The sequence below is a fragment of the Schistocerca nitens genome, chromosome 1 (assembly GCF_023898315.1).
Source record: "Schistocerca nitens isolate TAMUIC-IGC-003100 chromosome 1, iqSchNite1.1, whole genome shotgun sequence".
NCBI lineage: Eukaryota > Metazoa > Arthropoda > Insecta > Orthoptera > Acrididae > Schistocerca > Schistocerca nitens.
The window spans coordinates 1,159,081,042-1,159,101,739 of record NC_064614.1 but is presented as its reverse complement, the minus strand read 5'-3'; the positions used below and the strand labels follow the sequence as shown (position 1 = coordinate 1,159,101,739).

At 43.6% G+C, this 20,698-nt stretch overlaps 1 protein-coding gene across 1 annotated transcript in view; it reads left to right on the top strand.

Moving 5' to 3' along the window:
• Positions 1 to 20,698, top strand: part of LOC126232800 (EGFR adapter protein-like) — a 439,734-nt gene that overhangs the window by 394,410 nt on the left and 24,626 nt on the right. Inside the window, exon 6 of the mRNA XM_049942821.1 lies at positions 348 to 634. Within this exon, the coding sequence (XP_049798778.1) occupies positions 348 to 634 (287 nt within the window). The remainder of the gene's footprint in view (positions 1 to 347; positions 635 to 20,698) is intronic.

Genomic DNA, 20,698 nt, shown 5'->3' with positions numbered 1-20,698 from the left:
GCGACTGACACCAACGGCGCCATGTATGAATCCATTTGAAAAGACAACACGCAACACGTGAGCTCTGTGAAGACTTTAAAGACAAGTATTGGCACAACTTCCTGCTTAATGTTTTGTTTTTGTAAAATATGTACCAAAAGTAAAGAAATTAATAATAAACCACCCCAATAAAGGCAACTTGTAGCATTGTGCGACATGTTGGTTGTGTAAACAGTTTGGCAACACCATAACAAAGCTTTACCATTAATAGTGAAAAAAACATGTATTAACATAATGAAACGGAAATTTTAAAATCAACACCGTCTCTGTACTGAACTGAGAATTTAACACACTGCCTTCCATGTCAGTTAATTGACCCCCATGCTCCCTTCCTGGCACGGTCGCCACACATAGTGAACGGGTGGCCCCTGGATGTCGACAGCCCGCCGCACGCACGGACGCCGCCGCCGACACCAGAGAAGCGCGCGCCGGTGGCGACGCCTCGCCACGCCCCCCAGCTGAGCGGCGGCAGCAGCAGCTCCGACGGCTGGACGTCGCCGCCGCCCCCGCTGCCGGAGCGACAGGACAGCCTCGCCAGGAGGCCCGAGGCAGAGCAGCTGCTCTCTGCGCCCTGGTTCCAGGCCGGCATCCCTAGGTCAGTAGCCACCAGTCACTGCGTACTACTGGACCCGAGCCTGAAACTCTACTGTTCCTCCTGTTGCCCCAAATAGTAAATGGTACATTACTCACATACTGTGTTCTCTTCCACAACTGAGTGATGACCTCATGTGAAACTCTGTGATCTATATTGCCATTTGTTTCTCCATGGCTGTGACGACAATGTAGCATTACATTTGTGGTCACAACAAGTCACATAATACTACACCAAAGCGCCAAAGAACCTGGTATAGGCATGCGTATTCAAATACAGAGTTATGTAGACAACCAGCATATAGCGCTGCAGTCGGCAATGCCTATATAAGTGTCTGGCGCAGTTGTTAGATCAGTTACTGCTGCTTCAATGGCAGGTTATCAATATTTAAATGAGTTTGAACGTGGTATTACAGTCGGCGTACGAGCGATGGGAACAGCATCTCCGAGGTAATGTTGAAGTGGGGATTTTCCCGTACGACCATTTCACGAGTGTACCGTGAATATCAGGAATATGGTAAAGCATCAAAAATTAACTCTCCGACATCGGTGCGGCTGGAAAGAGATCTTGCAAGAACGGGAACGACGACGACTGAAGAGAAACGTTCAACGTTACAGACAGGAAACCCTTCCTCAAATTATTGCACATTTCAGTGCTGGGCTATCAACAAGTGTCAGAATGGGAACTATTCAACGAAACATAATCGATATGGGCTTTTGGCGCCAAAGGCCCACTCGTATGCTCGATGATTGCACGATACAAAGCTTTACGCCTCGCTTGAGCCTGTCAACACAGACATTGGATTGTTCATGATTGGAAATAGGCTGCCTGGCTCGATGAATCTCATTTCAAATTGTATCGAGCGGATGGACGTGTACGTGTTTCGAGGCAACTTCATGAATCCACGGACCCTTGTAATGGTCGCCTAGTCGTAGATATTCCTAATTGCTATAATCGCACTATTTCACTACAATTTACGGAGCTTGTTAGCACTTGATGTTAGGTTGGCACCATTAAAATGCATTGTGGTAATCGCTGCTGCTTGCTGGATCGCTGCTGTGTCTCGATGCTGATGCTGGCTTTAAATCTGGTTGTCTAGGGTTAAAAACATGAGGTCCCGTGTTTTTTATGTGCTTTTGATGATAAAGAACGAGCGAAACCAACAAATATGTAAACTTCAAATATTTATTACTCTGGTGGCCATCTGAATTCCACTGTCCACCAAAGGCCATGACACAACACAAAGTAGTACTTTCTTTACATGTTCTTTGCATTGTTTATCAACCTCAAACAATAACACACAAACACACTTTACGAAAGTGACGTTCCGACTGCGCCCCCGACCCTTCTTGCTGCTTGTATTTATAACATTGTCAAAGAACTATTAAAAAGAGATATAGTTTATAAGTCACATGTACATCTGCTATCATAATTTGTGCAGATAAGTTATTAATTTGCATCGAGTGACATAATTTAACATGTTATTAAAATGACAGACAGATTTGTTGACTTGACAGAATAATTCTTTGTTACAAAAAGACCGTTTTTTAGAAGTTTGTCAATTGACTTCTCTAATTTGCATGAATAAGTAAGTAACATGAATTATTAAGAATTACATTGGTTTTCTTCTAAAATAGGATTGATTACGTGAATACTGAATGAAAACGCTCCTAGTGAACAAATAGGTTTCACTGGGTGATTTTTATTTAAGGAGATCCAAACTACCTAAGTTGGCCACTATTTTTCGTACTTCATATTAATTATTTAAGATAAACTTAGTGTTTTTACATGATGACATATGCTGTATCAGTGATCAAGTGATATTAACTTTTGTGTGGGTCAGTTATTCAGTATAATTTAATGGGTTGACTGTTTATGGAGACATGTTGTGCAATCATTGTTAACATACACAATAACTTTTCTATAATCATATATACTCGTCAAACTGGTTGAATTTGGAGGGTATCACATACTTCATTAAAGTAAAGCCTTTAATATGCTCCATTACAATACCCCCCTTGGGTAATATCATTTACAGAATTTTAATGATATTAGCCGACTAGGACAAATGCGTCAAATGGTTAAAATTTGGAAAAGTACTACTTTAATTTTTTTTTGTTTTACTATGCATAATGTTTATGTATACAATGACCGTTCCCTGCAAATATTTTAGTTGTGTTGTTTCAAATGCACTTTGTGTTATGGCTCTCAGTATGACAGCATAATAAAAATATTTAGTAATATATGAAAGTAAAAAAAACTGTTAATCTTTGCTCCCAGTGAGCCACATGGAAAATGATCAAAAACAGACACAAATATATCACATGCAATCTTAAGATATATAAAAAAATATATGTAAATTATTTCAAAGTCAGCTCTCATTGAGTCACAGAGTAATCAAGATAATAGAAGGAACATAAATACACTGTTGGCCACCGTAAATGCAACACCAAGAAAGACAAGAGGTAGCACAACACAATTTATTTTGTATATAACATGTTGACCAAGTATCAAATGATTACGTTTACAGACGTCTGTGACATGTGGTTCCTGCCAGAATCAGTAGCCAGAGTAGCCGCCATTGTTGGAGATCACCGCTGCCACACGCCTCGGCATTGAGTCAAAGAGACGTTGGAGGTGTTCCTGGGGTACAGCAGCCCAAGCAGCTTCCACACGTTGCCAAAGATCATCTGTTGTGGCAGCTGGGGATGTAATCTGGGTCACTCGTTGAGCAACCATGGACCACATGTTTTCTATCGGCGAATGATCCGGAGAGCGAGCCGCCCAGGGAAGCAATTCAATCTGGTTATTGACGAAGAACCTTTGGACAATGCGTGCCACGTGTGGTCGCGCATTATCCTATTGAAATATGGCTGTGGCCGAGCCCTGAAGGTACGGAAGGACAACTGGCTCCAGCACCTCGGATATGTATCGCCGGCTATTTAAAGTACCGGCAATGCGTACTAGAGGCGTGCGAGAGTAATATCCAATACCGCCCCATACCATAACACCCGGTGCAAGACCAGTGTGGCGGTGCATAATGCAGCTGTCCAGCATCCTCTGTCCACGGTGTCTCCACACTCGAATCCGATCATCGTGGTGCTGCAGACAGAAGCGTGCCTCGTCAGTAAAGACAACGCCATTCCATTCTGCCGTACACATCCGTCTGTCATCACACCATTGTCGACGGAGACGACTGTGGGTCTGCGTCAATGGTAGACGAAGCAATGGACGTCTTGCGGACAGACCACTCTGCTGTAAACGGCGTCGAATGGTACACGCAGACACTGGATGATGCGTTACAGACGCAATGTGCTGTGCTATGGTTCGGGATGTCACTGAGCGATCCGTCACTGCCATGCGCACAATTTGCCTATCAGCACGTGCAGTGGTGCACCGAGGTGAATGCGATCGACCACGTCGGTCCGTCGTACCCTCCTGCATCCAACGGTCACATATCCGCATTACAGTTGTTTGGTTTCGTCCAACACGACTAGCGATTTCTCTGTATGATAATCCACAATCTCGGTAAGCCACTATCCTTCCTCTGTCGAACTCGGATACTTGATCAAAAGATGTTCGCTGTTGTCTACGAGGCATAACTGATCGTCTTGTGAAACAACCACAAAGTAAACACACGTGCCGAACGTACACTCGTCGAAATCGCCAAGCCTTAAATGGCGCTATGAGGTGGCGCCACAGGCGCGCGTGATGTGCGTCTGCGCTGAAATTCTAATCAGTTGCATATCTCATCGCTGCAAACGCATGGTGTAAATTTCACTTGATTCGGATGCTTCCTTCAGGGTGTTGCATTTACGGTGGCCAGCAGTGTATATTACATAGATGGACAGGTCAGATGTCCATAGGAAAATATTGCAACTGTCTGAAAACAAAGAACATAATTATAAGTATGGACATGATATATAAACACAAACACTAGAGAAGTCACATGTATGAATATATATGCATTTGAAAAAAAAGAAAAGTTTTTTTTTTTAAATATTTTCTCCCATTGAGACACATAGTCAAGATAGTACAAGAACATATGAATACCAAAATTGCACACTTAAATTGGTCACAACATAACACAAACATGAAACTTGGTGAACATCTGATTAGCTGTAGAAAATTGCACACAAATCTTATGCCTAAGAAAAGAATAGTAACAAAATGATGGGTCTTGCACAACAATTTTTTACATTGTCTTTTATATTTGGTGCAAGTATGTCCCATATTCAACAATACAAACAGAAAGTAATAAATGTTTGTCACCTCTTTGGGTGCATGGTTAAACTTGCCCGTTGCAAGTAAAGAAGATGTCTCCAAATTTAATATTCAATAGTGACAATAAAAATATAAAAACATTGTCTCCGAGATCCGGAACTTTTCCAGGGTCTGTAGGATGAGTGGTAGTTGCTATCTGACACACCCAGTAAAAATCCTTGCTGGTAAAATGCTTTACGGAAAATGGGTAAGTAACTGTATTCAAACAGGGAAATGTGCTTAATCATGTTTATATGGTTTCAATTCAGTGATGTTTCTTAATCCATATAACCTTCTTGATCTGGGAAAGATAAGTCTATATGCATTAGGATGCGGGCTTTCTTTTATTTCAAATGGACCAATGTCAATGTTTACTTTAACATATGGACAACCTAGCTCAACATCTTTGTCTATTTCAGTATTTTCAAACAATAGATCATTTTCAATTTCTTTAGTTCCTAAGTCTAATGTCTCTTTCCTACATTTAGCCACATCCCTCTCTGTTTGCAAAGCATTGACATTTAAACATAAACCTTTGTTTTCATCTGTTCCTCTTAACACTGTGTTGCCACTCAACAAACTACTGTTTTCACCCCATTTTTTATAAAGTCCACTACGGATTCTTATCCACCATATAGGATACAAGGCTGCACTTACCTTTGCTAATTCTTTCCAAAAGGCATCTTTGTTTATACAGTTCCCATAGTTGTTCCACAAAACTTCTAAAAACTTTTCCCCTTTTTCTTGAAAACACACATTTACATTCCATCCCTTTATATTTTCTTTAATATTATTATTATTATTACTATTCTCATAGATTAGTGTTTCATAGTTCCCAATAGGCAATAGCTTGTCCTCAGATACACATTCCCTAGTCTGCATTTCACTTAAATTAACCTCATTATTACCCATGTTTGTCACATCACTTACCTTTACCACATAATTAATCACTTTTCAATTCTACAAATACTTTCATTTCTTCCTCCACACTGTCATCAATAACATCACTTGATTTAGGATCATTATTTAAATGTCCATCTATTACTTCTTCCTCCTCCTCCTCCACAACAACCCCATCTTCAGTTTCCACCCTATGTATCTGAATCTCAGCAATTGAGTCTTTGGCTCCATTAAACACTTCGTCATCCCCCTTCTTACCAAATAAACCCCCCAAAATAGATTCTATTTGTGGTGTGTCTGACTTGTTATTAACACCAGTATCTTTTTCAGCCCAACTATGGAACTCTGCAATACCTTCAACTTCTGCACTTTCACTAACTACCTGTGCTTGAACACTATTTTTTTAACTGTATCACTTTTACTCATAGTATCCCAAAACCTTTTATTAAATTCTAATTTATTCATTCTAAAAACATCATCAGTATTTTCATGGTATTTACTCTTTACATTGTATCCTCTCCTTTTCCAGTTTCGGTTATGTGTTGTCCTGTCATAATATTGTCTAGCCCCAAAACTACGGACATCTAGTGGGACTGTCCACCGTTTCCCGGCTGGTTCCCTCGGTCTGTCCATTTGTAGTTGTCGTTTTGTTCACTAGTTTCAACAAACCCCCTTCTATCTTGTTCTCTTCCCCAATACCTATTTCTATCATTCCTGTTATCTCTCCTCCGTCCTCCCTCATGTGTATTGTTTCTGAAATCATTTTCATATCTCCTATCTCCCCTATTTGGAGCATTATTTCCAGAATTTTCAAAGTCTCTCCTCCCATAATAATCTCTATTTACATTCCTGTTCCACTCCCCATACTGGTTGTTGCCAGAGTCAAAACTTTGGTTATTTTCTCTTTCCAAGGCCCTATCTAATCTATCTACAAATTTCAGGAACTCTTCCATTGAATCGTCTGGTCCATGGACCAATTCCCACTGCAGTCTCTCGGGTAACCTTCTTTTTAAAACATCAATTTGTGTCATAATATCAAAAGAGTTATTCAAATGAGCAAGTTTTTTCAATTGATCTCTGCAAAATTTTTGCATTCCCCCTACTTTCCCTCTATACACTGGTCCATTTAGAAATTCTGACTTTAATCTGGCTTGTATGGATTGTGACCAACATTTACAAATAAATTTAGCTTCAAACTCTTCAAAAGTATTCCAAGAATCATTATTCTCATTTGCCCAGGATAGGGCCTCCCCTTCTAGAAACCGTTTTACTAACTTAATTTTTATGTTATCTGACATTCCTACAACAAACATATCCTTACATTGGTGAATAAAGTCAACAGGGTGCAGATTTTCATCAGGAAAGCATTTCACTTGGATGTGCCCATACATTGTATTTTGATTGTAAAACATTTGTTTTGACATCAATGCATCTTCCAATTATGTATATTTAGTGTGTATATTTTCTACTTTTGTATCTACATTAGTGGTATACAGGTTGTATTCTTGTTTAAGGTTTTCTGATGTTTTGTCTATTCTCTGATCTAATCTTTCAACTTCAGTGTCTACTCTGTTGTAGATGACAGCAATGCTGTCTGTGTTAGCTTGTATGTTTTCATTTAAACTTTCAACTTTAACTTGAAATTCTTTTCTGAACTGTATCAACTGTTCTCTAGTGTCCTTACTGAGGGTAGTTTTAATTTCCTCACACTTCTCATTGAGATGAGTACTTAATAGATCAAAATTCAAACTTAACTTATCCAGTCTATCTGTGTTTTCTTTAAGTTTCAAACTTACTTGTTCACTCGATTGAGTTGCGAGGTTATTTGAGTTGCAAACTCTGCTAGCCACTCTGTTAAGTTTAATTGTTCACCATCCCCTGGTTCAATTTTTACATTTCCTACGATCTCAACACTCTCAGGTAGAGACATGTTAACTATAAATTTTTTTTAAATGACAACAACAAAAAAATACCTAGCTTTATGTAGCTATGCTATGATGTCGTGATCGGTGTTCTTGTTGGCTTTCTTCACTTGTATTCGGTTTTATCGAAGCTGAAGTCTTGATTGATGAATTCCATTGACATAATCCAGACGTTAATCTTCCGAGCGGTGTGATGATAGTTTTTCTTAGTCGCACATACACACGTTTTTTTTGTTTTTCACTTTGACATATTTTCACTGTTGCCACACCGCACAAATAAACTTTTTTGGAGTGCTAGGCAATTACGAAATTTATCGCTGCACTATTATCATCGATGCACTTAAAGATCCCGGCTGAGCCCTTACTTTTGTAATGGTCGCCTAGTCGTAGATATTCCTAATTGCTATAATCGCACTATTTCACTACAATTTACGGAGCTTGTTAGCACTTGATGTTAGGTTGGCACCATTAAAATGCATTGTGGTAATCGCTGCTGCTTGCTGGATCGCTGCTGTGTCTCGATGCTGATGCTGGCTTTAAATCTGGTTGTCTATGGTTAAAAACATGAGGTCCAGTGTTTTTTATGTGCTTTTGATGATAAAGAACGAGCGAAACCAACAAATATGTAAACTTCAAATATTTATTACTCTGGTGGCCATCTGAATTCCACTGTCCACCAAAGGCCATGACACAACACAAAGTAGTACTTCCTTTACATGTTCTTTGCATTGTTTATCAACCTCAAACAATAACACACAAACACACTTTACGAAAGTGACGTTCCGACTGCGCCCCCGACCCTTCTTGCTGCTTGTATTTATAACATTGTCAAAGAACTATTAAAAAGAGATATAGTTTATAAGTCACATGTACATCTGTTATCATAATTTGTGCAGATAAGTTATTAATTTGCATCGAGTGACATAATTTAACATGTTATTAAAATGACAGACAGATTTGTTGACTTGACAGAATAATTCTTTGTTACAAAAAGGCCGTTTTTTAGAAGTTTGTCAATTGACTTCTCTAATTTGCATGAATAAGTAAGTAACATGAATTATTAAGAATTACATTGGTTTTCGTCTAAAATAGGATTGATTACGTGAATACTGAGTGAAAACGCTCCTAGTGAACAAATAGGTTTCACTGGGTGATTTTTATTTAAGGAGATCCAAAATACCTAAGTTGGCCACTATTTTTCGTACTTCATATTAATTATTTAAGATAAACTTAGTGTTTTTACATGATGACATATGCTGTATCAGTGATCAAGTGATATTAACTTTTGTGTGGGTCAGTTATTCAGTATAATTTAATGGGTTGACTGTTTATGGAGACATGTTGTGCAATCATTGTTAACATACACAATAACTTTTCTATAATCATAAATACTCGTCAAACTGGTTGAATTTGGAGGGTATCGCATACTTCATTAAAGTAAAGCCTTTAATATGCTCCGTTACACCCTGCATGTCAGCAGGGGGCAGTTCAAGCCGATGCAGGCTCTGTAACGGTGTGGGGCGGGTGCACTTGGAGTGATATGGAACCCCTGGTGCGTCTAGATACGACTGTGACAGGTGACACGTACGTAAGCATCCTGTTTGATCACCTGATCCATTCATGCACATTGTCAATTCCGACGGATTTGGGCGATACCGGCAGGATAAAGCGACACCCAACACGTCCAGAATTGCTACAAAGTAACTCCAGAAATACTCCTCTGGGTTTAAACACGTGCTGTTCAGAAGAGATCTCGAGCCCTTCGTAGTCTTATGAATTTATGGACAGCTCAGGATTCATGGTGTCAGTTCCTTCCAGCACTACTTCAGACATTAGTCGAGTCAATGCCACATTGTGTTGCCGCACTTCTGCATCCTCACGGAGACTATATACGATATTAGGCAGGTGTACCAGTTTCTTTGGCCCTTCAGTATATTAATACAAGCGCTTTTATTCCTCGTATGGACATAACTCTACGCGGACATAACATCATCTGATATCTTATTTGCTAACTTTGCCCCTTGTCTGCTATTGCCCGTGTCTGTTATTTGTTGAGCTGAGCAGATTTAACTGCGACACTGATCAGAAAAATCCGGACACCACTATGCAGTGCAGAATTCACCGCTAAAAATCTTTAGTGTAGGAAGCGGTAGTAAAAGAAAAACGGTTTGTGTTGTTAATAGAATAGCAGTAGCTGCCAAACTGTTCGGTCACGAGAAATCGGTGACTTCGCACGTGATTAGTCATTGACTGTTACCTGAGTAACAAATCGATCAGGGACATTTCAACCCTTCTAAAGCTGTTCAAGTTATCGTAAATTGGAAATGCAAAGCAAGAATCAAAGTTAAATCAAGACCAGGCAGACCCCGTATAGTGACGGCCTGGGACCGTCGAGCGTTTTGGAGGCTGTGAAACGTTCCTTCTCGTCCATCGTCTCGGAGCGCCGATAGCGGCAGCTGAAATCCTCATTGCGGCCACGAGCCAAGTCCACGAACTATTCGCGCCGTGCAGTGTGCGCGACAAATCGCCTGCGGTACTGCTTCGTAGTCTTTCTTTGAAACATCTGTTTGCAGACCTGGATAATCTAACACCTACAACATGAAAAGGTGATCCGTATTAGAGTCTTACGAGACAGCGATAATCTTTTGCTGTGATCAGCCTACTGACTGGTTTGATACGCCCCGCCACGAATTCCTCTCCCAGCACTTGCAACCTAAGTCGTCAATTTTTTGCTGGATGTATTCTAATCTGTCTTCCTCGACAGTTTTTGCCTTCTACAGCTCCCTCTAGTACCATGGAAGTCATTCCTTCAGGTCTTAACACATGTTCTATTATCCTGTCCCTTCTCCTTATCAGTGTCCTCCACATATACCTTGCCTCTCCGATTCTACGTGGAACCTCCTCTTTCCTTACCTTATCAGTCCACCTAATTTTCAACATTCTCTTGTGTTCCGGTTTTCCCACAGTCCATGTTTCACTACCGTACGATGCTGTACTCTAGACGTACATTCTCAGAAATATCTTCCTCAAATTAAGGCTTGTATTTGATATTAGTAGACTTCTCTTGGCCAGGAATGCCGTTTTTGGCACAGCTAGTCTGCTTTTGATGTCCTCCTTACTCCGTCCGTCATTGGTTATTTTACTGCCTACGTAGCAGAATTCCTTAACGTCATCTACTTCGTGACCATCAATCCTGATGTTAAGTTTCTTGCTGATCTCATTTCTACTACTTCTCATTACTTTCGTCTTTCTTCGATCTACTCTCAGTCGATATTCTGTACTCATTACACTGTTCATTCCGATCAACAGATGATGTAATTTTTCTTCACTTTCACTCAGGATAGCAATGTCATCACAGACTCGTATCATTGATATCCTTTCACCTTGAATTGTAATTCTACTCCTGAACCTTTCTTTTATTTCCTTCAGTGATCCCTCGATGTACAGATTGAAGAGTAGCGGCGAAAGGCTACATCTTTGCCTTACACCCTTTTTAACAGGACCACTTCGTTCTTGGTCGTCCAATCTTATTATTCACTCTCGGCTGTTGTACATTTTGTATACGACCCGTCTCTCCCGTACTTTCTTCAGAATTTCGAATATCTTGCACAATTTTACATCGTCGAACACTTTTTCCAGGTCGACGAATCCATCTTGATTTTTCTTTAGTCTTGCTTCCATTATTAAATGCAACGTCAGAATTGTCTCTCTCATGCCATTACTTTTCCTAAATCCAAACTGATCGTCATCTAGATTATCCTCTATTTTCTTTCCCATTCTTCTGTATATTATTCTTGTCAGCAACTTGGATGCATGAGCTGTTGAGCTGATGGTGCGATAATTCTCGCACATGTCAGCTTTTGCCGTCTTCGGAATTTTGTGGATGATGCTTTTCCGAAAGTCCGATGGTATGTCGTCAGATGCGTACATTCTACACACCGCTCTCTCCTCTGCATTTAACAGTGGAATTCCTGTTGAACTCTGAATGTTACCACCCTTGCATTTATGTCACCGTAGGTTGTTTTGACTTTCCTGTATGCTGAGTGTGTCCTTCCGAGAAACATATCTTTTTCGATGTCTTCACATTTTTCCTGCAGCTATTTCGTCATAGCTTCCCTGCACTTCCTATTTATTTCATTCCTCAGCGACTTGTATTTCTGCATTCCTGAATTTCCCGGAACATTTTTGTACTTTCTTCTTTCATCAATCAACTGAAGTATTTCTTCTGTTACCCATGGTTTCTTCGCAGTTACCTTCTTTGTACCTTCCCAACTTCTCTGATCGTCCTTTTTAGAGATGTCAATTGCTCTTCAACTGTACTGCCTACAGAGCTATTTCTTATTGCTGTATCTATAGCCTAAGAGAACTTCAAATTTATCTCGTCATTCCTTAGTACTTCTGATGTGTCGGCAGCTGGGCCAACACCTTGTAGATAGAGGTGGCTTAAAAAGGCACGCTGACTAACGCAGACGGGCGTGAAGTACTGGAACAGGATACGTAATTAATGCTATGAAGAAAAGAACGGAGCTTCTCACATACTTATCTTTAATTTCTTCTTGTACATCTCTATGGTGAACACAAGTGAGACTCTAATTACAATCACTGTAAGGCTAATGGCGCCTTGCTAGTTCGTAGCCATTAACTTAGCTGAAGGCTATTCTGTCTCTCGGCTAATGAGAGAGAAAGGCTTCGTACGTCTAGTCGCTAGCACTGTCGTCTGTACAACTGGGGTGAGTTCGAGTCAGTCTCTCGAGACCTGCCTTGTGGTGGCGCTAGGTTTGCGATCACACAGTGGCGACACGCGGGTCCGACATGTACTACAGGACTGCGGCCGATTTAAGCTACCACCTAGGACGTGTGGTGTCTGGCTGTGACACCACATTCCTCCCCCGCAAATCGGCGAACGGTCGTGAGATAAGGCTTCCGCCCGCCGTGGGGAGGACCCCATGTTGACGTATGCGATTAGGTGGGGAGCCTAACAACAGGCGAGGCTGTGCCACCCGCACCCGGCCATTCGGTCCGAGGGGAGCTAGGAAACGCCTGAAAACCTAGTCCAGGGTGCACGTCAACATGCGGTGTATGCGCCCATAAAGAGACAGGAGGGGCCGAAGGGTCGACCTCCATGTGGTCGGAGAATCCGACGCGCGATGACGGCTTCTGGTCCGGAGCGGGCAAGAGTTCCATGGCGGAGGACAGCTGGTCACGGGAAGCGATCGGCGGCGCGTGACCCAGGGAGGCGCGTGGCGGCTGCAGCGAAGCGTCCACTGCGGGCGGCGCCGGAGGCGGCTGCGGCGGCGGCGCGACGCCATGAGGCAAAATGGAAGGCAGCGTTGGTAACACCTGGGGATGAGGCGAGCCAGTAGATGGGTCCCCAGGGTGCTGACCTGACGGCTCCGTCGCTGAAAGCAGACGGGGAGCGGCAGAACCCGGCGACGACAGAGGCGCAGCTGATTGAGATGCCGACGCACCTCACCAGAGGCCCCCAAAACCAAAAACATCGCGCGGCCGAGGCAGCGAAGAATGCGCCCTGCGAGCCAACGCCGTGAACCGCGATAGGTGCGATAGAAGACAACGGCGCCAGGAGCAAAAGCAGGAGTCTGATGCGGCGGATGCAGCAAAGACATCAAGGTTCGATGAGAACGACCATGGAGCAACTCAGCCGCCGAGCGACCATCGCGGGGCTGAGAGCAATACGAGGACAAAAAGAGCAATAATGCGTCCTCCCGAGAATGCGACTCTTTCAATTTCAACATCAGTGACTTGAAAGTCCCTACCAATCGTTCCGCGGCACCGTTTGACTGAGGCGAAAACGGCGCGGACGTCAGATGGTGAATACCATTGGCCTTGCAGAAGGACTGAAATTCTGCGGACATGAATTGTGGGCCATTGTCGGAAACAATAGTCTGCGGAAGACCTTCAATGCAAAAGATAGCAGACAAGGCTTGGATTGTGGCAGAAGACGTCGTGGAAGACATCCTGACAACAAAAGGAAAATTACTGAAAGCATCGGCCACAACCAACCAACGAGCATTCCAGAATGGACCAGCAAAATCGATGTGCAAGCGTTGCCAAGGGGAAGTGGCTTTCGGCCATGCAAAGAATTTCCGCGGCGGTGCGGATTGTTGTTCGGCACACGCTACGCAAGAGGAGCACATATTCGTAATCGCAGCATCGATTCCGAACCAAGTACAGTGCAGATGAGCAAGTTGTTTCGTACGCACTATACCCCAATGTCCGTGGTGAAGAAGCCGTAAGACAGAGGACTGTAACGAACGTGGGACCACGACGCAGGACTGATCATTATCAGAACGCAACAACAAAACACCACGTCGTACAAAAAGTCTCTCCTTGTGAGCAAAAAATCGGCGAACCAGCGGATCCTCGATCCGTGACTTGGACAAGGGCCATTGCGTAGCAACAAAACGCAAAACAGTAGCAAGGACAGGGTCAACAGCTGTGGCCGTAGCTACACGGCGAAAATCAATCGGAAACGATTCGACCACGTCATCGGTTTCCGCATCAATGAACATGCAAGCAAGTTCGGAAGAATCGAATGCTTTATCCTCAGCAACAGGCAAACGGGACAACGCATCAGCGTTGCCGTGCTTAGCAGTGGACCGATACAAGATATCGTAGCGGTACTGCGAGAGGAAAAGAGACCAGCGAATGAATTTCTGCGCCGTACGCGGAGGTACCGGCTTGTTCGGATGAAAAAGCGATGTCAAAGGTTTGTGGTCCGTGATGATGGTAAAGTGACGACCATACAAGAAATCGTGAAACTTTGTAACACCAAACACGAGAGCTAAAGCCTCTTTCTCTATCTGTGAATAATTTCTTTGCGCAGATGAGAGCAATTTTGACGCAAAGGCAATAGGGCGATCATGCGAGCCATCTTGGTGCGCAAGCACAGCACCGATCCCGAAATCCGATGCATCTACCATCAACAAAAGGGGTTTTCGGGGATCGAATGGCGTAAGGCAAGTATGTGAAAGCAACGCCGATTTCAACTGGCGAAAGGCGCGTTCGCATTCCGTCGTCCAGACGAACGGAACACCTTTACGGCGTAAGCGATGAAGCGGAGCTGAAATGGAAGAAGCATTGCGCAGAAATTTATGATAATAATTTATTTTACCCAGCACACTCTGCAGCTGTTTCAAGGTCTGCGGTGACGGCAAGTCCTGTATGGCACGGAGGTGCTCTGGACTCGGATGGATGCCCTGGGCATTTATTACATGGCCCAGGTAGGGTAAATCCCGAGCAAAAAACACACATTTGTCCTTCCTCAAGCGAAGACCATTTTGTCGCAAGACCTGAAATAATGTTCGGAGATGTTGCAAATGTTCGGCTTCTGTCTTTCCGGAGATCACAACATCGTCCAGATAGTTCGCAGCAGTAGGGACCGACGCACAAACAGTTTGTAAATATTGCTGAAACAATGCAGGTGCGGACGCACACCCGAATGGCAGTCTTTTGAAGCGATACAAACCAAGATGCGTGTTTACCACGAAGACGCGCTGGGATTCTTCGTCCACAGGTATTTGCAAGTACGCATCTGCTAGTTTCAACTTTGAAAAATATTTTCCCGGGCACAGTTTGTCAAAAAGATCTTCCGGGCGGGGCAAAGGAAAAGTAGCAGTTACTAGTTGTGGATTCACAGTTGCTTTGAAGTCCACACAAAGTCTCAATTTTCCGGAAGGTTTTGGCAAAATTACTAAGGGTGAGGCCCAGAGAGAAACCTGCACACGTTCAATTACACCTTGAGATTCTAAATCGTGTAATGTTCTTGCGACCTTATCACGCAATGCGTGGGGAACATTGCGCGCTCTGAAAAACTTCGGTTGCGCGTTTGCTTTCAGTTCCAAATGTGCTTCATAGTTCTTAGCGCAACCAAGGCCCGGTGCAAAAATGTCTGCAAATTCCTCACATAGACTAGAAACACTGGCGGAAGGCACAGTCTGATTCACCGAGAGGACCTGATTTACTATAGACAAATTAAACAACTGAAATAAATCCAAACCAAACAAGTTCACTGCAGTAGAAGAACGAAGAATGTAAAATGACACAAGTTTTGTTTGTCCCTTGTATGTTGCAAGAAGGCTGCACTGTCCTAACACTGGTATTTTCTGGCCTGAGTAACTATTGAGCTGAACATTTGCGGCACGCAACGGAGGTTTGCCCAGTTGGTTGTACGTGTCGTGATTGAGCAATGAAACTGCAGCTCCGGTATCGAGCTGGAATGGTATCACTTTGCCTGCAAAGTCTAAGTCTACAAAAAGTTTATTGTCCTGCTGACGACAAAAGCGACTGTTTTGTGCAACTGGAACAGACACTGGGACAGAATCACGTGCGACGTGACGGGACTTCCGTCGACTGCGACGCACACTGTTTGTGGAATTAACACTGTCACCGGACGGGGTGGAATGAACTACATGAATATCCATGGGCGAAGGTTCACGAGCCTGAGTTTCCTTGGTTCGATTCCGGCGCGAAGCAAAGGGCCTGGAATTGGTGTGAGTGTCTGATCTGAGCTTTTTCTGGCAAACACTTTGGACATGTCCTTTCTTATGACAGTAAAAGCAAATAGCTTGGCGGGACGGGCAATTTTCACGCGAGTGTCTAGTTGCACACCGCGGGCATGACTTCACTGCATTAGCTTGCTTACGCGGCACACGTGTTTGCGAGCTAGGCTGCCGCTGTGCTGACGGGCGCGAGGGCCACTGAGCGTCCGGTGCAGCGGGCCCGGTGGGCCGGTTAATGTGACACACTGCCGGCGAAGTTTCAAATGAGTCCTGAGCAAAGTCAAGTGTGTCTTGCCTGTCCAATATGTCTATCACTTGGTGAAGGGAGGGATTAACTAGTTTCAAAATCTGTTCCCGAATGCGAACATCAGAAACGTTCTGTGCTATTGCATCACGCACCATAGTATCTGAATAAGGAAGTCCACATTCGCATTCAAACGCACACTCCCTAGAAAGTCCTTGCAATGTTGCAACCCACTCCCTATTAGTCTGACCGGCCGTACGTTTTGTACGAAAGAACGTATACCTTTTTGCAACGACATTTACTGTTTCCTTGAAATAGGCATCTAAAGCAGACAAAAGTTCTTCGTAGGACAGAGTTGCTACGTCGCGCCGGGGAAACAACTTCACTATCACTCGGTAGGTGGACACACCGACACAAGAAAGCAAAAACGGCTGCCGCTCATTACCTTGAATTCTGTAGGCTGCTAGGTGGAAGTCGAACTGACGGGACCACTCTTGCCATGACTCCTGGGTTGCGTCAAAGGGTCTGAATTGAGGTGCAACAGCATGTTGTGGCTGCGGTAGCGATGAAGCGGCGGCGGCCGCATCGGTGTGCAGCGCACGTTGACCCTGGACGAGCTGTCCAAGAGCATCCAATAACGCCTGCATCTGCTGATTCTGCAAGCGATAAAATTCGGACAGTACATCTGGAGATTGTGGCGAAGCCATGACACAAAGAAATTAGGGCAAAGTAAAACACAAGAGCCTATGTAGACTCGTCGCCATGTGATGTGTCGGCAGCTGGGCCAACACCTTGTAGATAGAGGTGGCTTAAAAAGGCACGCTGACTAACGCAGACGGGCGTGAAGTACTGGAACAGGATACGTAATTAATGCTATGAAGAAAAGAACGGAGCTTCTCATATACTTATCTTTAATTTCTTCTTGTACATCTCTATGGTGAACACAAGTGAGACTCTAATTACAATCACTGTAAGGCTAATGGCGCCTTGCTAGTTCGTAGCCATTAACTTTGCTGAAGGCTATTCTGTCTCTCGGCTAATGAGAGAGAAAGGCTTCGTACGTCTAGTCGCTAGCACTGTCGTCCGTACAACTGGGGTGAGTTCGAGTCAGTCTCTCGAGACCTGCCTTGTGGTGGCGCTAGGTTTGCGATCACACAGTGGCGACACGCGGGTCCGACATGTACTACAGGACCGCGGCCGATTGAAGCTACCACCTAGGACGTGTGGTGTCTGGCTGTGACACCACAACTTCTGTATCCAACTTCTTTGTGTATTGATTCTTCCTGACAAACGTCTTAATCTTAAGCCTACTCTTCATCACTACTGTATTGTTATTTGTGTCTATGTCTGCTTCTGGGTAGGCCTTACAATCCAGTATCTGATTTCGGAATCTCTGTCTGACCATGATGTTATCTAAGTCAAATATTTCCGTCCCACCCGGCCTTTTCCAAGTATACCTACTCCTCTTGTGACTCTTGAACAGGGTATTCGCTATTACTAACTGAAACGTGTTGCAGAACTCAGTTAATCTTTCTCCTCTCTGATTCCTTACCCCAAGCCCCTATTCTCCTGTAACCTTTACTTCCACTCCTTCCCCTACAATTACAGTCCTCCGTGACTATTAGATTTTCATGTCCCTTTACATACTGTATTACCCTTTCAATATCCTCGTACACTTTCTCTCTCTCTTCATCCTCAGCTTGCGACGTCGGCATGTATACCTGAACTATCGTTGTCCGTGTTGGTTTGCTGTCGATTCTGGTAAGAACAACCATATCACTGAACTGTTCACAGTAAAACTCTCTCTGCCCTAACGTCCTATTCATAACGAGTCCTACTTCCATTATACCATTTTCTGCTGCGGTTGATATTAACCTATACTCATCTGACCAGAAATCGCTGTCTTCTATCCACTTCATTTCACTGACCCTACTATATCTAGATTGTTCCTTTGCATTTCTCTTTTCAGATTTTCTAGTTTCCGTATCACGTTCAAGCTTCTGACATTCCACGCCCCGACTCGTGGAACGTTAACCTTCCGTTGATTGTTCAATATTTTTCTCATAGTAACCTCCCCCTTGGCAGTCCCCTCCCGGAGATCCGAATGGGGGACTATTTGGGAATCTTTTGCCATTGGAGAGATCATCATGACACTTCTTCAATTACAGGCCTCATGTCCTGTGGATACACGCTATGTGTATTTAATGCAGTGGTTTCCATTGCCTTCTGCATCCTCAGGCCATTGATCATTGCTGATTCTTCCGCCTCTAGGGGCAGTTTCCCACCCCAAACACAAGAGAGTGCCCTGAACCTCTGTCCGCTCCTCCGCCCTCTTCAAGAAGGCCGTTAGCAGAATGAGGGGTGACTTCTCATGCCAGAAGTCTTCGGCCGCATCAAAATTTAAGCACCGGCCGGATTCTAACTCGGGGCCGAAGACGTTTTGACTATGAATCAAAGAAGCTACCCCTAGGCCATGACCGATTCCTGACAATTTAAAACAAAAAAACAAACAAAAAAAGCTCCCAAATCCGACCGCTGGATTGGACATCAAACACCGCAGTCAGTTACTTCACACTCACCGACAGGTTTTAACAATCTGCTATACAAAGCACAAAGCATCGCCGTCGAAAGTCAAATTCGGACAGGGGGACACACAAGAACTGCATACTTCCAAGTTCGCTTGTTTCGTTAGACAACATGCCCCGCCAATTAGTGACCCCTTGCCTCGTTAGGTGCCTCTTCCTAACCACTCCATCGAGGTTCCCTAAATAGCAACACCTGCCTTAAAAATACGCAGCTGACTAAGAAATTTCTCACGCCCATGCATGGGAATGAATTACCGAAAACTATCCACTGACACTTAATCACAGACTAGCGAAATACACATCCGCACCACCTCCGCCCCTGGGGGCTCAAAACTAACCTCCTGCTGCCCACCAGGCTGCCGATCAACTTCTTGACTTGGCTCTCTCATAACCAATCACCAAACTTAACACTCAGGCCTTTGGGCCAATCAACATCCAGAAGAGCAAGTGGGCACTTCTATCGGCCAGTTCCGTGTAACTCTCGTACTACTACTGTAAATGTCTTTTGCTTGCCGACAGTTTCAGGAGTTTATTTGCCGGAGGGTGTCATCAGGAGATGCCAGCCACTCCGCGAATTTTCTTTTAAAGGAAGTACTTTCACTAGAGGTTAAAATCAAGGTTTCGCTTACAAAGGAAAACGGATACGAATTTGAGTCACCTGTTTAGTGGATGAGTTATTCTAGTCACATCGTCATCTTGACTAACACATCTACATCTAAGGAAAAAGGAACACCTAAATCTTTCCGTTCGAGCCCTGATTTCTCTTATTTTATTATGATGATCATTTTTCCCTACTTAGGTGGGTGTCAACAAAATATTTACGCATTCGGAAGAGAAAGTTTGTGATTGAAATTTCGTAAATAGATCTCGCTACAAAGAAAACCGCCTTTGTTTCAGTAACAGCCACCCCAACTCGCGTATCATATCAGTGACACTCTCACCCCTGTTGCGCGATAACACGAAACAAGCTGCCCTTCTTTGCACTTTTTCGATGTCTTCCGTCAATCCTACCTGGTAAGGATCCCATACTGCGCAGCAATAATCCAGCAGAGGACGGACAAGTGTAATGTAGGTGTAATTTAGTGAGTTTGTCTCATCTTGTAAGTGTTCTTCCAACAAAGCGCAGTCTTTGTTTCGCCTTCCCCACAACATTATCTATGTGGTCTTTCCAATTTAAGTTGCTCGTAATTGTAATTACTAGGTATTTAGTCTAATTGACAGCCCTTACATTCGTGCGATTTATCGTATACCCAAAATTTATCCGATTTCTTTTAGTACCCATGTGAATGACCCCCCACTTTTATTTGTATAGTGCCAGTTGCCACTTTTCGCAACATACAGAATTTCTCTCTACATCATTTTGTAATTGGAACTGATCGTCTGATGATTTTACTAGACGGTAAATTACAGCGTCATCTGCGTCTAAGGGGGCTTCTCAGATTATCACCTAGATCATATATATAAATCAGGAACAGCAGAGGGCGTATGACACTACCTTGCGGAACGCCAGATATTACTTCTGTTCTACTCGATGATGTGCCGTCTATCACTGCGAACTGTGACCTCTCTGAGAGGAAATCACGAATCCAGTCACACAACTGAGACGATACTCCATATGCACTCAGTTTGATTAA